The 22017-nt window shown below is 50.2% G+C and overlaps 1 protein-coding gene across 1 annotated transcript in view; it reads left to right on the top strand.

Moving 5' to 3' along the window:
• Nucleotides 1-22017, top strand: part of LOC119942830 (Grid2 interacting protein) — a 74211-nt gene that overhangs the window by 30358 nt on the left and 21836 nt on the right. The window contains 9 exon segments of the mRNA XM_038763807.1: nucleotides 708-777; nucleotides 4935-5029; nucleotides 6527-6710; nucleotides 9485-9639; nucleotides 15354-15461; nucleotides 15812-15912; nucleotides 17314-17431; nucleotides 19041-19212; nucleotides 19214-19370. Of these exon segments, the coding sequence (XP_038619735.1) occupies nucleotides 708-777; nucleotides 4935-5029; nucleotides 6527-6710; nucleotides 9485-9639; nucleotides 15354-15461; nucleotides 15812-15912; nucleotides 17314-17431; nucleotides 19041-19212; nucleotides 19214-19370 (1160 nt within the window).

Genomic DNA, 22017 nt, shown 5'->3' with positions numbered 1-22017 from the left:
AGAAAGGGCCAGATCCCACCTACCCGTCATTCCCTGTACCACTCACGGCTCCCATCCGGTGTTCCACAAGACCTCCATCAGCCATTATTCAACCTGGGCACTGGAAGGACTGCCTAACAGCTGCACTCTCACCCTGCTGGGTCCCAGGCTTTTCCCAGAATTTCTTGCTCTGGCAGCATGAGGCAATGTCCTCACTGAACATCCCAGGATCCTACCCCAGGGATGTCCCATAAGGGTTTTGGCATTCTTGCTACGCTGCGGGGAGTCTTACTTTCATCTGCTTATCCTTGACCTAAATTTCTCTCTCCTCCTGCTGATGTGCTGCTTCCAGAAGGAGGCTTTGGGGACAGGCCTTGGGCTGTGAAATTGGGTTGTGCCATGCCGGGATTAGCGTGCTAAATCCCCATCTTGAAAATGAGGCTCAGGGGAGAGGGAGATTTAGGGTGCGGGTGATTCAGGTTGGAGAAGGCGTTAGCAGGATTGCTTCCACTGACTAGGAAGGGACTCTATGATCCTGGGGGCTGCAGAAGGGATGATGGAGGCGAGGGTCCCTGCAGCAGGTGGGGCTCAGGAGGGAGCTGCACCTTGCTCAGAGCCAAAAAAGGTGGTGGCAGATGTGTCCTAGAGACCAGAGAGATGCGGCAGAGACACCCACACTTCCTCCCCAGGACACCGCTGAAGCATGTGCCTTTTTCTCTTGCTCTCAGGCAGCCCGGCTGAAAATGCTTCCCTCAAGTCAGGGGACCGCATCCTGTTCCTCAATGGGCTGGACATGAGGTGAGAGGGAGACTGACCAGCCGGCGATCACCCAAGGGAAAGGGGCAGGCGGTGATGGTGGGGGAGAATGGCAGGTGGGGGGGAGTGAAGCAAGGTGAGAGAGAGAAGGCAGAGCACGTTGTACCACAGAGAGGACAGGGAGGGCTGTGTGCGTAGGGACAGAGATGAGAGAGGAGGAGGGGGAGGAGAGCGGCATCCTCAATTCTGTCACAACCCTCGTTCTCATCACATGCTTTGGCTGGTTGGCCGTTAGGGAGTTAGGAAATCATTGTCCAATGCATGAGTCTGTTTAGGCCCAGCCTGCCATGTTGCCAAAATGACTTGTACCCCTTCACATGTGCGTCACAACAGGTAAATGTGAATTTTCCTCAACGCGAGGTCTCGCAAGAACACAACTCTCACGTTAAAGGAGGAGTGGGTGTAGGTTGCCAAGGTGGGGGTGTTAAAAGGGGGAGAAGGTGGGACATGCCCAGGGATGAAGTACAAGGGCGAATAGGGCAGGGGGAAGACGAGTTCAGTGGCAGAGTTTGGTTGGCATCAACAGATGTGGCCGGGTTACGGAAACCAGGTCAAGCCCCCTTGGTTAGGGAAAATTGGGGCAATGGCTCTGGGCACTGCACCCTAGAGAGTCACCCACCTCTTGGAGAGGGCATCTCCAGACACCTGCCACCTGTGGGGCTATGGCATCAAAGGGCATGAATGCTCACGCCCCCGTGCCCAGATGGTTTGTGCTCCTCTGCTCCTGCCAACACTACTGATAGCAGGTCTGCTCTCTGAAGAGGTGTCGTGGGGTGCTCTCTGCTGGGGGACTGCCACCAAACAGAAGGGAAGGGGAATTGGGTAACACAGGGAATCTGGAGGTTCAGGCTCTGGGTCAGGAAGGGGATGGTGGTAAAGGCAGCCGACCGCTGGCCCATCAGCCGCTTCCACCCCACCCGCATCATATTTCCTTGATTGACAGGGTGTCCCTTTATGTCCCACCCCCTGCCCAGGGAAGCCCTGCCTCTTGGGGATAGCTATGATCTTGGTTACCACAGTGTCACGTCACCACCCAACTGAGCACTGGAGATAGCTGGCTGAATGATGCTCGGTGGGGAGGAAGATGGGGACTCGTTCCAACCAAACCACTTGGAACTGGGCCAGTGGCAGGGCTATTGGGGGAAGCGGAGAGAGGGAGGTTGTGGCTCTCCCTTAGCTTGGACCTCCAGAACTCCAGGAAAACGAGGTGATCCTGAATTCTCTTGGGGGCCTGGATCTCTGTTCCACAGACCCAGGGAAACCCAGAGAATCCTGAAACAAGCCAGGCCCACCCCCAACTGCCACCCCAAAGTGCCCAGGACTACTGCAGCTTCCGCAAGGCCCCTAGATTTGGGGTGAGACCCCCCAGGGACCCAAGCACTGATCTTCCAGGGGAGCCCCAAGCCAGCATTTTAGAGAGGCTCAAAATTCCGCTCTCTGTCTGCCGCTCCATTAATGATGGCTACAGAGAGCATTCGTGCCACCATGGCAACCCAGAGGATGCAGGTGGCAGGGGAAATGCACGCCAACCAGTCAGATCTGAGCACTGGCTCTCTGAGCTCAGTGACAAATACTGCCCAGGAGACCTTGGCTACAGTTCCGTCTCAAGATGGAAATATATGGTAGCAAGTTGCTCCTGCTGTGGTAAGATCAAAGCTGTTTGGTCTGGAGGCAGAGTAATCAGCTCCTGGTTGAGAGACCTGGAGAAAGCATCCCACCTTGTCTCATGAACTGTTTGCTTCCTTGGGAATCTTTTGGGCCTCCGGGGGGCACGGCAGGTTCCTTTCTCTGCACATAATAGCACATGTGCATGAGCCGAGCATATGGGGTGAATCAACCCTGGTGATTGTGTATCAGTCAATCCATGGCACTTACTGAGCTCTTACTATGTGCTGAGCACTCTAGTAAGCACTTGGGAGAGTACCATGGGTTAAGTAGACCTAACAGAGACAAATGTAAGAATGAGACCAGTATTGTCAAGTGCTTAGTACAGTGCTCTGCACATAGTACTAAGTGTTTGGAAAGTACAATTCAGCAATAAAGAGAGTCAATCCCTGCCCATGCCAGGCTTACAGTCTAGATGTGGGGGAGACAGATATCAAAACAAGTAAACTGATTTTACAATTTTAGATATGTACATATATACACCAGTGTTATGGGTGGGGAGAGGAGGTAGAGCAAAGGTAGCAAGTAGGGGCAATGGAGAGGGGAGGGGAGCTGAGGAAAAGGGGGGCTTAGTGTGGGAATGCCTCTTGGAGGAGTTGAGCCTTCAGTAGAAGTTTCAAGGGGGGAAGTGGGGTTGTTTGGCAGATTTGAGTAGGGAGGGTGATGCAGACCAGAGGTAGGACGTGGGCCAGGGGTCGATGGCAGGACAGGCGAGAATGAGGCACAGTGAGAAGGTTAGCACCAGAGGAATGGAGTGTGCAGGCTGGGATGTAGAAGGAGAGAAGGGAGGAGAGATAAAATGGGGCAAGGTGATGGAGAGCTTTGAAGCCAATAGTGAGAAGTTTTTGCTTGATACAGAAATTGATAGACAACCACTGGAGATTTTTGAAGAGTGAGGTGACATGCCCAGAATGTTTCTGTTAAGATAGTCTGGGTAGTAGAGTGAAGTATAGACTAAGGCAGGGAGAGACAGGAGGATGGGAGATCAGAAAAGAGGCTGATGCAGTAATCCAGTCGGGATAGGATGAGAGACTGAACCAGCAAGGTAGCAGTTGGATGGAGAGGAAAGGGCAGATCTTGGCAATATTGTGGAGATGAGACTGGCAGATTTTGGTGACGGATTAGATGTGTGGGGTGAAAGAGAGAGCGGAGTCAAGGATGACACCAAGGTTGTGGGCTTGTGAGATGGGAAGGATGGTAGTGCTGTCCACAGTGATAGGAAAGTCAGGGGGAGGACAGGGTTTGGGAGGGAAGATAAGGAGCTCTGTCTTGGACAAGTTGAGCTTTAGGTGGCAGGAGGACATCCAAGTAGAGATGTCCTGAAGGCAGGACGAGATGCGAGCCTGGAGGGAGGGAGAGAGAACAGGGGAGGAGATAAAGATTTTGGTGTCATCCGCATATAGTTGAAGCCGTGGGAGGGAATGAGTTCACCAAGGGAGTGAGTGTAGATGGAGAATAGAAGGGGACCAAGAACTCACCCTTGAGGGACACCTACAGTTAGGGGATGGAAGGGGGAGGAGAAGCCCATGAAGGAGACAGAGAATGAACAGCCAGAAAGACAAGAGGAGAAAGAGGAGAGGACGGAGTCAGTCAAGCCAAGGTTGGAGGAGAAGGGGATGGTCCACAGCATCAAAGGCAGCTGAGAGGTTGAGGAGGATTAGGAAGGAGTAGGAACCGTTGGATTTAGCAAGAAGCAGGTCATTGGTGACCTTTGAGGGGGCAGTTTCAGTGTAGTGGAGGGGGCGGAAGCCAGATTGGAGGAGAGAATTGGAGGAGAGGAATTCGAAGCAGCGAATGTAGATTACTCACTCCAGGAGTTTGGAAAGGAAGGGTAGGTGGGAGATGGGGTGATAACTGGAGGGGGCTATGGGGTTAAGGGAGGTTTTTTTTTTAGTCTTTATAGTGCCTTTCTCTCTCATCTCTTCTCCCTCTCTCAGGATGAATTCAGTGTTAGATCAGGGACTGAGAAGCCTAAAGGGACACCTCAGATCCCCCCAGTTGAATCTTGGTGACAAGATTAAACAGGAGGCATTGTGACCTAGCAGAAAAAGCCCAGACCTGGAAGTCAAAGGACTGGGTTCTAATCCTGGCTCCACCATTTGTCTCCCGGGTGACCTTGGGCAAGCCATTTCCCTTCTCTGGGCCTCATTTTCCTCATCTGTAAAATGTGAATTAAGACTGAGAGTCCCTATGTGGGACAGGGACTGTGACCAGCCTATCTTGTAACTATCCCAACACTTAGTACAAGTGCCTGGTACATGGAAAGCACTCAACAAATACCATAAAAAAAAAACCCTAAGGAAGTTCTGCTGTTTCCCTCCTAGGGCACATAGATGGGGAATCCTCAATCAAACACTGGCATTTTGGGGGTGCCTCCGAGCCCTGGGGGAGCCAAGGGGCCAAATTCCAAAGTGACCCTGATTGGCTGGGTTGGCCCCCAGTGTCCCAGGATCTTTTCTCTCTTGCCTCCGCAGGAACTGTTCCCATGACAAGGTGGTGTCCATGCTGCAGGGCAGTGGGGCGATGCCCACACTGGTGGTAGAAGAAGGGGTGGTTCCTTTCCCTACTGGTAAGTTCCCTGGCTCTCATTCTCCAAGGAATTATCATGATGCTCTGTACTGAGCCTTGTGGAAAACTACGCCGGAGCTGTTGGCTTAAAAATAGCGATTTTCTGTATCATTTGGCATATAGCTTGCATCAATCAATCATCATTCTATAGTATTTATTGAGCGCTTACTATGTGCAGAGCCACTGTACTGAGCACCTGGGAAAGTAGTGTACTATGTACTAAGTACAGTGTATGAGAAGCAGCGTGGCTCAGTGGAAAGAGCGTGGGCTTGGGAGTCAGGTCATGGGTTAGAAGCCCAGCTCCGCCACTTGTCAGCTGTGTGACCTTGGGCAAGTCACTTAACTTCTCTGTGCCTCAGTTACCTCATCTGGAAAATAGGGATTAATACTGTGAGCCCCACATGGGACAGACTGATCACCTTGTATCCCCCCAGTGCTCAGAACAGTGCTTATCACATAGTAAGTGCTTAACAAATACCATTACTATTATTATTATTACTACTATTACAATACAGAAGAGATAGCAGACATTCCCTGCCCACAGCGAGTTTACATCAGTGATGTTTATTGAGCACTTACTCTATGCAGAGAGCTGTAATAAGTGCTTCAAAGAACACCAGAGAGATAGCAGACCTAATCCCTACCCTTGAGGAGTTTATAATTTCGCAGCATTAGTTTCTTGGCAAGCACTAAAGAAAGATTCCTCACTTTCACTTCCTATCCCTTAAGGTCTTCCTGGTCCTTATTACCCTCAATATTCCTTACCCCTTCACCTTTGGCTACGTTCTTTCCAAAAAAATCCATCCCTCACAGCTCCAAGTTGGGCTGGCCCAGCCTGAAAGAAATCCTGGCTCCGTCACTTGTCACCTGTGTGACCTTGGGCAAGTCACTTAACTTCTCTGGGCCTCAGTTGCCTCATCTATAAAATGGGGATGAGGACTGTGAGCCCCACATAGGACAACCTGATTACCTTGTATCTACTCCAGTGCTTAAAACAGTGCTTGGCACGTAGTAAGCGCTTAACAAACACCAACATTATTATTATTATTATTATTACTGGTTGGGCTCTGCCTGAGTCTCAACCTCCAAGACAGCACTGGATCTTGTTTGATCCATGAAGGGGTCATGGAATCATAGATCTTAGTGACTGCCCAAAATGCCATTTTTCCAGGTTCTCCCTCCTGCTCTCCCCGGCCCCAAACTGAGCATTTGGAGTGGCCCATCCCATCACCACATGGGACCCCCCACAGGCTAAGAGCAATCAATCAGTGGTATTTATTGAGCGATTACTGCGCGCAGAGCCCTGTACGAGTGCTTGGGAGAGGACAGAGTTGGTAGACACTTTCCCTGCCCATTCTGCTGAAATGCCCTCTGCTTCCGCTGACATTTCACCTCCTGGATCCCAGAATGTTTTGGGTCAGCATGGCCCCGGGAGGTGCCGACTCCTAGGTTTACCCATCCATCACGGTTTCCTCTCTCCCCTCCCTGACCCTGGCAGATTCGGACTCCACAGACTCACCGAACCCCTCGTCGGCCCTGACCTCCCTTCAGTGGGTGGCGGAGATTTTGCCCTCCAGCATCAAGATTCAGGGCAGGACTTTCAATCAACAGCTGGAGCATCTGCTGACACCCCCGGAGCGCTACACCATCTGCAAGGCCCTGGAATGCTTCTTCCAACACAGGTAAGCGCCGGCGGGGAGGGGGAAGCCTGGAGCCAGAAGAGTCAATCAATAGTATTGACGTAGTGGTTAGAGCACAGGCCTGGGAGCCAGAAGGTCATGGGTTCTAATCCCGGCTCTGCCACTTGTCTGCTGTGTGATTTTGGGCAAGTCGCTTCGCCTCTCTGGGCCTGTTTACCTCATCTGTAAAATGAGGAGTGAGACTGTGAGCCCCACGTGGGACAGGTACTGTGTCCAACCCTTTTCCTAGTATCCACCCCAGCACTTAGTACAGTGCCTGTAAGTGCTTAACAAATCAATCAATTTTTATGGCATTTATTAAGCGCTTACTATGTGCAAAGCTCTGTTCTAAGTGCTGGGGAGGTTACAAGGTGATCAGGTTGTCCCATGGGGGCCTCACAGTCTTCATCCCCATTTTACAGATGAGGGAACTGAGGCACAGAGAAGTTAAGTGACTTGCCCAAAGTCACACAGCTGACAATTGGCGGAGCCGGAATTTGAACCCATGACATCTGACTCCCAAGCCTGTGCTCTTTCCACTGATTCACGTAATCAATTATATTATTGAGCGCTTACTGTGTGCAGAGCACTGTACCAAGCACTTGGGAAAGTAACAGTACAGCAGTAGAGACAATCCTACCACAGTTACTATTATTATTATTTATTGAGTGCTTACTGTGTGCAGGACATTGCATTAAGTACAGTATGACAGAGTTGGCAGAGAGGCACATCCTCAGCCATGAGCCCAAGGCACCTCCTTTTCCTTCCACGCCCCCTGGGTCATCCCTTTGGAGGAAAGGGAACAGCGTGGTCTACTGAACAGAGCATGTGACTGGGAGTTAAACGCTCTGGGCACATTACTCCCCTCCTCAAAAATCTCCAGTGGCTGCCTGTCAACCTACGCATCAGGCAAAAACTCCTCACTCTCGGCTTCAAGGCTGTCCATCCATCCCCTCGCCCCCTCCTACCTCTCCTCCCTTCTTTCCTTCTCCAGCCCAGCCCGCACCCTCCGCTCCTCTGTCGCTAACCTCCTCACTGTACCTCATTCTAGCCTGTCCCGCCATTGAACCCCAGCCCATGTCCTTCCCCTGGCCTGGAATGCCCTCCCTCTGCCCATCCGCCAAGCTAGCTCTCTTCCTCCCTTCAAAGCCCTACTGAGAGCTCACCTCCTCCAGGAGGCCTTCCCAGACCGAGCCCCCTTTGTCCTCTCCTCCGCCCCACCCCGTGGCCCTACCTCCTTCCCCTCCCCACAGCACTTGTATATATATTTGTACAGATTTATTACTCTATTTATTTTACTTGTACATATTTACTATTCTATTTATTTTGTTAATGATGTGCGTCTAGCTTTAATTCTATTTGTTCTGACGACTTTGACACCTGTCTACATGTTTTGTTTTGTTGTCCATCTCCCCCTTCTAGACTGTGAGCCCATTGTCCAGGAGAGACCATCTGTAGATGTTGCCGATTTGTACTTCCCAAGGGCTTAGTACAGTGCTCTGCACACAGTAAGCACTCAATAAATATGATTAAATGAATGAATGAGTTAGAAGGACCTGGGTTCTAATCCCAGCTCTGCCACTTGTCTGCTGTGTAATCTTGAGCAAGTCATTTTAACTTCTCTGGGCCTCAGTCCCCTCATTTGTAAAATGGGGATTAAGACTGTGAGTCCCGTGTGGGACAGGGACTGTGTCCAACCTGATTAGCTTGTATCTACCCCAGGCTAAGTACGGTGCCTGGCACATTGTGAGCACTTAACAAATTCCATGAAAGAAAAAGAAAGAAAGAAAAAGAAGGAAATAAGAAGAAAGAAATAAAAAGAAAGAAAGAAAAAGAAAGAAAGAAAAAGAAAGAAAGAAAGAAAGGCCTAGAAGTGGTCTGACTGCAGATCAAAGGGTCCAGAGACTACTTTTCCCAGGGGCTGGGAAAATGTAGCCCAGGCTCAGAGACCATCCCTTTCCTCCTCCTTCCTGAGGGATCAGCGGGGTGGGGCTGGGAACCAGACCACACCTTCTCTCAAAGGTTACAGGTCAGCTCCACCAATGCCTCCCCTGTGCTTGGCTTAGTGGATAAACTAACCTGACTCTGCCACATATCTGATATGTGACTTTGGCAAGTCACTCCACTTCTCTGTGCTTCAGTTACCTCTTCTGTATAATGGGGATAAGAGTGTGAGTGGGGGACTTTGTTCCACATGGGGATCACACTCTTATCAACATTTTACAGATGAGGTGACTGAGGTACGGAGAAGACATAATCCTTGTCCAACCTGATTAACTGGGCACAAATTAAGCACTTAACAAGTGCCATGATTATTATTATAATGACCCCACTCCTCCTGCTGTTTCACCCATGAGCAGATGGTGAATTTAGGGGAGTGGGGATGGAGAAGTTACATGACTTGCCCAAGGTCACACTGCAGTCAAGTGGTGGAGCCAGAATTAGAACTCATGACCTTCTGATTCCCAGGCTCGTGCTCTATTCACTACACCATGCTGCTTCCCATGAGCAGCTTCTATTGAGTGCTCACTGTTCATTCATTCATTCAATTCATTCAGTTGTATTTATTGAGCACTTACGGTGTGAAAAGCACTGTACTGAGCGCTTGGGAGAGTAAAACAACAAACACATTCCCTGCCCACAACGAGCTCACAGTCTGTGTGCAGAGCAGTGTACCAAGCGCTTGGGGGAGTGCAATATAACGGATACATTCCCTGCCCACAACGAGCTTATGGTCTAGAGGAGAATGACCGCACACTCTCTTCCTCTCCCCCCAGGAACATCGACACCCTCATTGTGGACGTCTACCCCGTGCTGGACACCCCCGCCAAGCAAGTCATTTGGCAGTTCATCTACCAACTGCTGACGTATGAGGAACAGGAGCACTGCCAGCAGAAGATTGCGCGGTTTCTCGGCTACAAGTCCGTGGCAGGTGAGTGACGCATCCACCCGGGCAACAGGGGCCAGACCCACCGACACACAAGCTGTCTCACAACCTGGCTGAGGCTCAGGCCTCTTGGACTGATATCGGGCAAACTCACACACTGGCACATTGTTGGCAGGTTTGTTCCTACCCACATGCCCTCACGCTGGGTCTCTCTCTCTCACACACACACACACACACACACACACACACACACCCACCCCTACACACACCATTCACGGCCAAATGACGTCACTGTGGGTTATGCCATGGTGTCTGTTGACACCCAGGTACCGCTGGACTGGGAAGGAAGGACCAGAGTTTCACTCCAATCCATGCCCTGTGGGGTAGCAGGGACTGATATGGCTTGAGCCAAGACCCCCTCCCCGGTCAATCGATCAATGAAACTTATTGAGTGCTTACTGTGTACAGGGCACTGTACTAAGCGCTTGGGAGAGTACAACACAACAACAGACACATTCCCTGGCCCCAACAAGCCCAAGGGAGGCCCCAGCTGTTTTCCTTGGTCTAATTACCTTAGATCAGCGGCATTTTAACGGCAACAGTCTCTGAGGTAAAACCTACCCTTCTGCCCTATTCTCTCTGCCTCTTCCTCCTCCTGGCTTTGGCAGGAGTAATGGTGCTCAGAGCTCCCTCCCTTCCCTTCCCCTCACTGAATGTGACTTTGGTAACTAGAGAGAAGGTCCGACATCAACTGATTCAAGTCTCATAATGCATCTCCACTTGGGGGAAGGAAAACTGCAAGATGGAGGACAGCTGTGTAGGGCAGAAAACTTTTCAGGGGTAATGATGAACGGTGATCATAAAGTGGCAAATTCATGGATCAGTAAAAGAGAAAAGTAGTGGTGGAGAAGGGAAAAGTGAGGGCTGGTCTGCGGCTCAACTAGAATCGTTTGGATGGATGCCCCCAGAAAGCCACCACCATCCAGTTTCTGCAAGCATCCTGCTGCCCCTCAGGAAACAGAACACTGGGCAGGATGGGCAATTGGTCCAAATGGTAAAGGCCTATCTTATGTTCTTATATTCAAAGTAAACCGGTAATTAAATCAAGCAAGCATTCTAGTATGCCGGTATTCCTAACATTCCTACCAAACATAAGGATCATGCCATAATTCTATTAAATACTACTTTTTTTCTCCTGGGCTAAAAGGTTGTGGAAATTCTGGAAAGAATTCAAAAAAAGAGCCATGGGGCTAATTAAAAAGATGGAAAATGGCACCTCTGGGGAAAGATTGAAGGAATCGGGAATTCCTGAGGCCCCACCTTACCTCAGAGACTGTTAAGCAGCTTGCTTTGACTCAAGAAGACGGTGGGAGAAATGGCCATGTTTAGAGAAAGTGTTAATTCTCAGTTCAAAGAGAGATAGAAGGGCTTCCAACAGCATGATTGAGGGTCGGCCTTGATTTCCGCTCCCGTTGTCTCTGTGAGGGAGTTTTGTTCTACTAGACACTACCTCGAAGACATTCACATCTGGTTCCTAAGCCTTGTAAGTGTCCCCGTGGCGTTGCTGTAGCAACGTGAAAACCTACTGCACTTTAGAGGGGATTATGGGCTTTATAATCAGACAACAAAAAGGCAGAAGGTAATTTTAGATGGAAAGGTTTTCATCATCGGGGTATATGTTAATTACATTGAAATTCTATTTTTAAACCTTTTACAATCCACTACAAAGCCCAAGGAAGAAATAATCCCCACATTGAAGAATTAAATAATTTTTCCCTATCGAATTCACAGATTGTTCAGTTCAGCCTCCTGCCCCCAAAGACTCAAGTACATACTCTTGGGAGGACTATCTCCAATCAATCAATGGTATTTATTGAGCGCTTTTTGTGTGCAGAGCACTGTGCTTCACAACATCTCTAGAACCCACCCTTTCCTCTTCATTCAAACTGCTACCATGCTGATCCAAGAGCTTATCCTATCCTGCCTAGAATACTGCATCTGTCTTCTCGCTGACCTCCCTTCCTCTTGTCTTTCCCCATTCCAGGTCATACTTTGCTCTGCTTTCTGGATCATTTTTCTATAAAAACAACCCAAAAAACAAAAAAACCCAGCTCATATCTCTCCACTCAAAAACCACCAGTGGTTGCCCATTCATCTCTGTCTTACCATAGGCTTTAAGGTATTCCATCAGCTCTCCTCATCCTATCTTACCTCACTGATCTTACCACAACCCGACCTGTACACTTTGCTCTCCAATGCTAACCTATTCTCTGAACCTCATTCTTGTCTATCCCACTACTAACCCCTTGCCCAAGTCCTCCCTCTGATTTAGAACTCTTTTCCCCTTCATATCTGTCACTCTCTCTCTACCCTCAAAGTCCTCTTAAAATCACATCTCCTTCAAGAGGCCTTCCCTGACCTCTTATTTCCCCTATGCCACCTATGCACTTAGTTCTGTATCCCTTAAGCACTTGATATTCACTCCATTCTCAGCCCCACAGCCCTTGTCTACATACCGTTACCCTCTGCCTTTTCCCCTAATTGATTTTATTCCCTGTCTCAGCTTCCAGGCTTTAAGCTCCCTGAGGGCAGAGATCGAGATTACCAACTCTGAAGTGTACTTTCCCAAGTGCCCAGTAAAGTGCTTTGCACACAAAAAGTGCTTAATAAATATCGGGACTGATATTAAGGCCCTTGAGAGAGTACAGTACAATAGAGTTGGTGGATAGGATTCATGCCCACAAGGAGCTTTTATGACCCTATCGAATGTGAAGCACTGGATAAAGTGTTTGAAGAATACAACAGAACCAGGACACAAATTCCCTGCCCTTAAGGAGTTCACAATTTAAGAAGAGAGACTGACTAAAATGATTTACAATTAGTGCGAGCAGGCAGAAGAAACACGAAGCAGTTCAGCTCTATCAGGGTGAGATCACAAGACAAATACATGCAAATCCAAATAATTATAAATGCAGAGGCTAGGAATAAAATTCATTAGTACTCAGGAGATCTGTTGAGTTGATGGGATTAGGAAATTGTGAATTAGGGAGAAGGCTTCCTGAAAGGGATGGGATTTAAAAAGGGTTTTGAAGATGGGGAAAGCTGTTGTTGGTGGATTTGGGTGGTGGTGGGGAGGGAACTTCTAGTTTGGAGAGGGAGTGGGGAAGGTGCAAGCAAGGGAAAAGGTGCAAGAGAATTGACAGCAGGGTACAGAAGGTGAACTGGGGATGAACAAACTGTACAAACGTTGAAAAGATAGTAATCCATGTCCTCAGCTTGCCTGTCATGTATGTTTTAGATAAACAGCATGGAGGTTTGGAAAATAGGTAAAAAGATCCTGAATGGAGAAAAATTCAAGAACTATTACTGACCCTGCCTTGTGTAGATTCTTACTTTTAAATTTCAAACAGATATATAGTGCTCTCTTAAGCACTATTCCCTTGAGAACCCCCAGGCTCAGCAAACCTCCCAGCTGATGCAGGACTGGGGAACGCGGGGTCGGTCTCCCCCAGTATTACAAAAACACATCCTCTCCAGGTAGAGAAGCCAGTGTAACCTAATGAGAAGAGCTTAGCGCTAGGACTCAGAGGAGCTGGGTTTTAGTCCTACCTCTGTCACTGGCGGCTCTGTGACTTTGGGAAAGTCACTTAGCCTCAGTTTCCTCATTTGTAAAGTAGAGACAATAATAGCTCTCTCCTTACCTCATAAAGATAAGATCAACTAACTACAGCATGGGCCACGGGCTACATTCGTTCATTCATTCGATCATATTTATTGAGTGCTTACTGTGTGCAGAGTACTGTACTAAGCATTTGGGAAGTACAAGTTGGCAACATATAGAGACGGTCCCTACCCAACAGCGGGCTCACAGTCTAGAGCCTGGACCTAAGAGTCAGAAGGACATGAGTTCTAACTCCAGGTCTGCCACTTGTCTGCTGTGTGACCTTGGGCAAGTCATTTCACTTCTCTGGACCTCTCAGTTCCTTCAGCTGCAAAATGGGGATTAAGATTGTGAACCCCATGTGGGACATGTACCGTGTCCAATCTGATTAGCTTGTATCTACCCCAGTGCTTAGTTTGGTGCCTGACACATGGTTTGCGCTTAACAAATAACATTAAAAAAACCCAAAACTGAAATGAAAGGGCTTTGGAAAAGAAAAGCCCACAATAAATTTAAGGTTTCCTCCTTTCCATCTGGAGGTAAACTGATGCCCAGAGATGGAAAGCTATTAGAGCACAAATCCTCGGTGGAGCAGTTGGAACGTGAAGAAGTTTGCATGCTGGGCAGATCCTCAACTCAAGCACACTGGGTGGAGGGGAGGACTAGTGGCTGGCAGGTAGTCTGCCTTCATCAGGCTACAACTGATGAATCCAGACGCTTAAGTCTGTGCGTATGAGCCCGGCCAATGGCAGGGGTCGATGCAAGGGGCTTATTGGGACTGGCTGATGCTCATCAATTAATTATTAATATTTATTGAGGGCTTACTATGTGCAAAGCACTGTACTAAGCCCTTGGGTGAGTACAACAACAACACAACAGAATTAGTGGACACATTTCTTGCCAATAATGAGTTAACAATCCAGAGTCACCAGGGGGACTTTGGGCAGGCTAAGGTTAGAGAGGCTGGGCCTGAGACCAGACAGTCTCAGGACAACTCGGGAGAGAACAGGTATCATTCCAGAGCCCAACCCCAAAGCCCAGGACAGTCAGAATCCCACGTGGGGTTTCTGGGATGTTGACCATTTCTAGTAATAATGATGATGATGAGTGGTATTTGTTAAGTGCTTACTGTGTGCCAAGCACTGAGCTAAGCCCTGGGGTAGATGCAAGATTATCAGGTCAGACAAAGTCCCCATCCCACAGGAGCTACCAGTCTAGGTAGTGGAGAGAACAGGTATTGAATCTCTATTTTGCAGATGAGGAAACAGGCACAGAGAAGCTGAGTGTCTGGCCCAAGTTCTCACAGCAGGCAAATGGCTGAGCCTGGATTAGAACCCAGATCCTCTGACTCCCAGGCTCCTAGGCCACACTGCTTCCACCCTGGGAGAATGACTGAGGAAAGGAGCTGAGGGTAGGAGGGAGAAGAGGGGACAACTTTCAAAAAGCCAGCATGCCTTTTCAGCCAATCAGAATCACGAATATAGAGCACTGTACTAAGCACTAGGTAGAGTACAATAGAATTAATAGACAGGATCCCTGCCCTCAAGGAGCTTACAACCCAATGGGGGAGTCAGAACACAAAATAAATAATAGATAGAAGTAATAAGAGGATGAAGACATGTACATAAGGACTAAGGAATTGGGAGAACTTAAGTGCTTAGGTGGCATAGAAGAGTGAAATGGTAGTTAGTGGGGAAAAACGTGGAGAGGCCAGCAATCAAACAGGGAAGGCCTCCTGGAGGAGATATAATTCCACTGACTCTTTCATCACACATATGCTTAGATATGCCCTGCACACTAGTGGCTTCCAGTAAATCACAAGCACACGTGTACACACACACACACACACAAATACACATGTATGTGATTGGCACCTGCTTCCTTCCTGCCCTGTCTTGCATTCAGGAATCCATGAGGTAAACCTCTCTCCCCTCTCACAGCATGGTGCAATCCCCTCTACCCCCGCTTATCTTCCCAACCCGAGTACCAGGGGGGTCTTCCCTGGCTCTTTGCTCCCGGAGAGCTGCGGGGGGCCTGGCCTGTGCCCAGCGCTACGGGGAGGTCTGGGGAGATGCCTGACCTCTGACCTTCCTTGCAGCTGCCCCAGAGCCCGAGCCAGAGGAGCGGCCTCGGAGTTCGGTGAGGGGGGGTGCTGGGTGCCGGGTGAGTGTGAGGACCCGGGCAGCGGAGGAGAGCATCCTGGGAGGTAAGGAGCGGGGCTCAGGGAAACGGGACCTCCCCTGGAGGAGGCGTCCAAGTCTTGGGACCCCATGATAGCAGGGCATATTAGGGGATCTTTTCTTCCAAATCATCTTCTCCCCTGCAGGGACCACCCCATTCCCAACCCTGGACCAATGGGGCCCATTCTCACCACCTCACCTCTTCTCCCCCATGGAAAGGGGATGCGCCGGGGCCTTGTCCCAGCTGGGGCTCGAGCCCTCGGAGCCCAGAGTCAGAGAGGGCACCACCCCGACTAGCCACGGTGGGAGACCATGGATGTGGGGGCTGCTGGCGGCTCGGGACGGACCCTACCCCCACTCCTCCTGTTCTTCTCAGCAGGTCTCAGCGAGACAGGGGAGCTACCGATCCAGCTGACCCCCGGGGAGCGCCAGGCAGGCGATGGCACATCGCTTCCCGAAACCCCCAATCCTAAAATGGTTTGGACCCTTTTCTTATTCTTGGCCTCTTTCTCTGAGGTCCTTTCCTCTCTCCCTCTGCCTTCTTTTCCTCTCTTCTTTGTTCTCTTTTTATTCTCATTCATTCCCTTGAAGAACAAAAGAATCCAGGTGGCGAGGGTCAGGCAAGGAGTTCATCCAGTCCAGTTCTCTGATGATGATGGTATTTGTTAAGCGTTTATGATGTGCCAGGTACTGTACTAAGTGCTGGGGTAGATACAAGCTAATCAGACCCCTCATGGGGTTCACAGTCTTAACCGTGGGCAGCATGGGTTCTAATAATAATAATAATTGTGGTATTTGTTAAGCGCTTACTGTGCGCCGGACATTGTACCAAGCTCTAGGGTGGATACAAGCAAATTGGGTTGGACATGGTGCCTGTTCCACCTGGGGCTCACAGTCTTAGAGAAGCAGTGTGGCTCAGTGGAAATAGCATAGGCTTTGGAGTCAGAGGTGATGGGTTCAAATCCCAGCTCTGCCACTTGTCAGCTGTGTGACTTTGGGCAAATCACTTAACTTCTCTGTGCCTCAGTTCCCTCATCTGTAAAATGAGGATTAAGACTGTGAGCCCCACATAGGACAACCTGATCACCTTGTAACCTCCCCAGCGCTTAGAACAGAGCTTTGCACATAGTAAGCGCTTAATAAATGCCATTATTATTATTTAATGCCCATTTTACCAATGAGGAAACTGAGGCAAGAGAAGAATTGACTTGCCCAAGGTCACACAGCAGACAACTGGCAGGGTCGGTATTAGACCACAGGCAGGTCCCTTCTGACTCCCAGGCATCACTGGCCGATGGCTCAGCGCGGCTCCCGGCAGCAGCCCACTCTCTTCCGGGGGTGGGCCACTCCGACTCCAACAGGGAGCCCAAGGAGTGGGATTCTGTTTGATCCTAAACACAGAAGGAGGGTAATTAACAGGACACAGTGCCTGGAGTGCCATAGCCGAGAACCTCCCGCATTGGCACGGACTCATTAGCTCCTTGTCAAAGCAAATTACCACGGGTTTGCACCGCTGAGCCGACCTGGGCCCGGGGAAGCCAGACGGCGAAGGCCCTGTTCGAGCCAGGATGAGGCTATGGAGAGAAATCCCTGGGGTGAGGGCTGAGGCAGGGGAAGGGCTAGTAAAAGTCAGGGGTGGGAGGAGAGCGAGAGCTGTGACTCTCCAGGCGTTGGTGGTGAGGGGAGGGGATGTGGCCAGGGCAGAAGCCATGGCTCTGGGAATCTCTCTTGGGCACCGGCCTCGATTCCAGTGGCAGGGCCATCCCGAGAGACAGCAGGTGGATGTGACCCGGCTGGCTCAGAGCCCTGGCAGGCCTGGGGCTGTCGGGCCTGTGGTTCCCATGGCTTACAGGGGCACGATGTCGTCTTGTCTGTCAGATGTCAGCTGTCTATGCCGAACTGGAAACCCGGCTGATCAGCAGCTTTGCTGGAAAGAAGGCGAGCTCAACCAAGCCCAGAGCCTCCCCACCTGCATCTGACCAACCAGGTGCTACAGGTAGAGTCCTCCCCTTCCTTCCTCCCTCCCTCCACCTTCCCTCTCTTTGGCATGACTACCCATCATCCACGGGCAAACAGTGCACCAGTATCCAGGGAGAGCAGCCTGGCTGGGGCCGCCCACAAGTTGGTTCTTTTCACTCAAGGAAGGGATCAGCCCCACTCTCAAGAGGGCAAGAACTGAGGGAGAGACCATCCTGTACCACCCCCTCCCCTCTGCCCGATCTGCTGGAACTGGCTTCAGAAGAACCCTTGGTTGAATCCTAGTTTTGTGTGACCAAGTTTCCACAGCTATGCTTGTTCCAGGGCATTTTGGGAAGCAGCTGGGACAACTTGGAACTGGGGAGTTAGGACTCCAGAATCCCCTCTCTTCTGATTGGGGAGGGGAGGAGTCGGGAGGAGAGAGGAGGCAGGCAGAAGGAAAATGGAAATCTTTGTCCTTCAGTCATCCGTTTCCCCTCAGGAGCTCAAAGGGTCATTTTCTTCATCTCCGATAATAATGTTAATAATTGTGGTATTTGTTAAGGGCTTACTATGTACCAGGCACTGTACTAAGTGCTGGGGTGGATATAAGCAAATCAGGTTGGACACAGTCCATGTCCCACGTAGGGCTCACAGCCTCAATCCCCATTTCATTACAGATGAGGTAAGTGAGGCACAGAGAAGTGAAGTGATTTGCCCAGGGTCACCCAGCAGGCAAGTGGCAGAGCCGGGATTAGAACTCATGATCTTCTGATGCCCAGGCCCGGGCTCTATCTGCTGCTCCATCCTTGGGAGGAAGCAGGATACTTGCAGAAATAGGGAGCTGGGAAGAGGGGGGGAAAACAGAAAGCTTGAGGGAGTTTCCCCACTTCCCACAGTGAATCAGGGAAGAAGAGCTGGGAGCACAAGCGAGAATTTCCAACTTCCCATATTGGATTCTACATCCTCCAAACTCCTTCTGAGGAATTTCCACTGCCCCCTGGATCCCCCCTTGATCATGGGAGCAGACTGGTCAGGCACTCAATCAATGGTATTTGAGCACTTTCTGTGCACCAAGCACTGGACTAAGCACTTGGGAGAGCTCAGTATAGTCAACAGACACAGTCCCTGCTCTGGAGGAGCCGATGCTCATCTAGTCCGGGAAACAGAAGGAATTACAAGTAGGGGGAAGCAACCAAGTAAAGAAGGATTTGTCCCTAGATGCTGTGGGGGTAGGGTGGGTGCCCCGGTGCTCAGGAATGACCTGGTACTATCAATCAATACATGGTATTTTTTTATGGTATTTGTTAAACACTTACAATGTGCCAAGCATTGTCCTGAGCGCTGGGGTAGATCCAAGCTAATCAGGTTGGACACAGTCCCGTCCCACAAGGGTCTCCCAGTCCTAATCCCCATTTTACAGATGAGGTAACAGGCACAGAGAAGTGACTTGTCCAAATTCACAGGGGCAGAGCTGGGATTAGAACCCAGGTCCTTTTGATTCCCAAGCCCTTGTTCTACATCCACTAGCTGAGTGTCTGGAAGAGTCCAGTTCAAGAGTTGATAGACCAGTTGCTTGCCCACCAGGAGCTTTTAGTATAAGGGATGGGCGGTTTCTGACGTTATGCCTTGCCACGCTCCCTCTGCAGGGTCCCGGAAGTCAGGGATGAGCATCTCGTGGCAGAGCGAGCCTGCCCCGTCTCAGTCCTGCTACTTCCACCCGCCCGCCGGGAGCCTTCCGTCCCCGTCCAGCACCGAGTCCAACCCGTACGTCAGCCTGGACAGCAGCCCCACGCCCTCCCCCCCCCAACACCGACTATGCCGGCAGCTCCCCGGCCCGTCGCAAGAAGCTCTTCACCTTCTCCCGGCCTCCTCGCAGCCGTGACACGGACCGCTTCCTGGATGCCCTGAGCGAACAACTGGGCCACCGCGTCACGATCGTGGATGACTTCCTCACCCCCGAGAATGACTACGAGGAGGTGAGGGTAGGGATGTGGGCAACTGTTCCCCATTTCTATCATCCACTCTGGCACAGACTGGCTGGAGGGAAGGCAGTCAGTCATATTTATTGAGTACTTACTGTGTGCACAGCACTGTACTAAGCCTTTGGGAAAGTCCAGTATAACAATAAACATAATAATAATAATAATAATGGCATTTATTAAGCGCTTACTATGTGCAAAGCACTGTTCTAAGCACTGGGGAGGTTACAAGGTGATCAGGTTGTCCCACGGGGGGCTCACAGTCATAATCCTCATTTTACAGATGAGGTAACTGAGGCACAGAGAAGTTAAGTGACTTGCCCAAAGTCACACAGCTAACAATTGGCGGAGCTGGGATTTGAACCCATGACCTCTGACACCTGTATATATGTATATATGTTTGTACATATTTATTACTCTATTTATTTATTTATTTATTTATTTTACTTGTACATATCTATCCTATTTATTTTATTTTGTTAGTATGTTTGGTTTTGTTCTCTGTCTCCCCCTTTTAGACTGTGAGCCCACTGTTGGGTAGGGACTGTCTCTATATGTTGCCAATTTGGACTTCCCAAGCGCTTAGTACAGTGCTCTGCACATAGTAAGCGCTCAATAAATACGATTGATGATGATGACTCCAAAGCCCGTGCTCTTTTCCACTGAGCCATGCTGCTTCTCAGTGGACACATTCCCTTCCCACAGTGAGCTTGCAGTCTTGTGGGGGAGACAAACATTAATGGAAATAAATTACAGATATGTACATAAGCGCTGTGGGGCTGGGAGGGAGGCTGATAAAGGGAGCAAGTTGGGGTGACGCAGAAGGGAGTGGGAGAAGAGGAAAGGAGGGATTAATCAGGGAAGACCCCTTGAGGGAGATGTGCCTTCAGGAAGACTTTGAAGAGGGGGAGAGTGATTGTCCATCAGATATGAGGAATGAAGGTGTTTCAGGCCAGAGGTAGGACATGGGTGAGAGGTCAACGGTGAGATAGGCGAGTTTGAGGTACAGTGAGTAGGTTGACATTAGAGGGGTGAAGAGTGCGAGTTGGTTTGTAGTGGGAGAGTAGTGACGTCAGGTAGAAGGGGGCAGGAGCCGGCACCTTCTGGAAGAAGAGACCACGTGACGTCAGTGACGTCAAGAACTCTGCAGCCTAGGACAAGCTCGCTGGCTAGCTGATCCCAAGGTTTGGCTCGGGGAGGATAAGGCAGGCTAGCACGGCAATAATTACTGAGGTATTTGTTCAGCGCTTACTATATGCTAAGCATATAAGCACTGGGGTAGATACAAGATAGTCTGCTCCCATGTGGGGATCAAGGTCCAAGTAAGATGGAGAACAGGTTATGAATCTCTATTATGTAGGTGAGGGAACTGAAGCAGAGAAGTGAAGTGACTTGCCCAAGTCACATCGTGGGAAAGTGGCGGAGCTGGGATTAGAACCCAGATCCTCTCTCAGGCCCATGCTCTTTCTACAGGGCCACGCTGCTTCTTGAGGTGTGCCGTGTGGGTGCCAACTTTGTCGAAACACTGACCAGCGCACCCACCCAGCCCCCTCAGCTGGGGTGGAGGGGCTGGCAGAGATCTGCCCTGGGCCACTGTGACGGTGGTTTCCACTGGGACCCAGGGAATTCTGTGCTGTGTCTGGCAGCCTCCCTCCTACCCAGAGCAGCCAGAAGCTTTCCCTGGCACGGCTGGACAGTCACAGAGTCCTGCAGCCTCAAAGCCGCCCGTGGGGAGCACTTCCCTGGTGCACACGCCGAGACTGCCCGCGTGACTCGCACCGCCATCCTGAGATGGAAAGCCTCCACCCTCACCCATGAGGGCGGGAATCAGTCGGGGATTCGCTATCCGGCTCTGTCCTCTTGGATGGCAAAGCTTTAATAATAAGAATAATGGTATTTGGTAAGTGCTTACTATGTGCCAGGCACTGTAGTGGATAGAAGCCAATTGAGTTGGACACAGTCCCTGTCCCAGGTGGGGATCAGTCTCAATCCCCGTTTGACGGATGAGGTAAATGAGGCACAGAGGAAGGGAAGTGACTTGCCCAAGGTCACACAGCAGGCAAGCGGACAGTGTTTTCCGAATCCTAGCCTCTCCCTCCGAAAGCCGGCCCCAGTGAGGCCTGGGTTCCCAGAACAGCAGACTCAGCGGCTGTCCCTGAGAGGCAGTTTGGCCTAGTGGAAAGGGAAAGAGTCAGGAGACCCAGATTTTAATTCCACCTCTGCCAATGACCTACTGTGTGACATTTGGGCAATTAACAACAACAATAACAACAACGATGGCATTTGTTAAGCGCTTACTATGTGCAGAGCACTGTTCTAAGTGCTGGGGGGGATACAAAGTGATCAGGTTGTCCCATGTGGGGTTCACAGTCTTAATCCCCATTTTACAGATGAGGTAACTGAGGCTCAGAGAAGTTAAGTGACTGGCCCAAGGTCACACAGCAGACATGTGGCGGAGTCGGGATTTGAACCCATGACCTCTGACTCCAAAGCCCGTGCTCTTTCCACTGAGCCACGCTGCTTCTCGATGATTACTGTGTGCAGAGCACTGTTATGAGCACTTGGGAGAGTACAACAGAGTTGGCAGACATGTTCCCTGTCCATAAGGAATTGAAGCGCTTAGTACAGTGCTCTGCACACAGTA

The sequence above is a fragment of the Tachyglossus aculeatus genome, chromosome 21 (assembly GCF_015852505.1).
Source record: "Tachyglossus aculeatus isolate mTacAcu1 chromosome 21, mTacAcu1.pri, whole genome shotgun sequence".
NCBI classification, from domain to species: Eukaryota; Metazoa; Chordata; class Mammalia; order Monotremata; family Tachyglossidae; genus Tachyglossus; species Tachyglossus aculeatus.
This window is presented reverse-complemented; position numbering and strand designations above follow the sequence as displayed.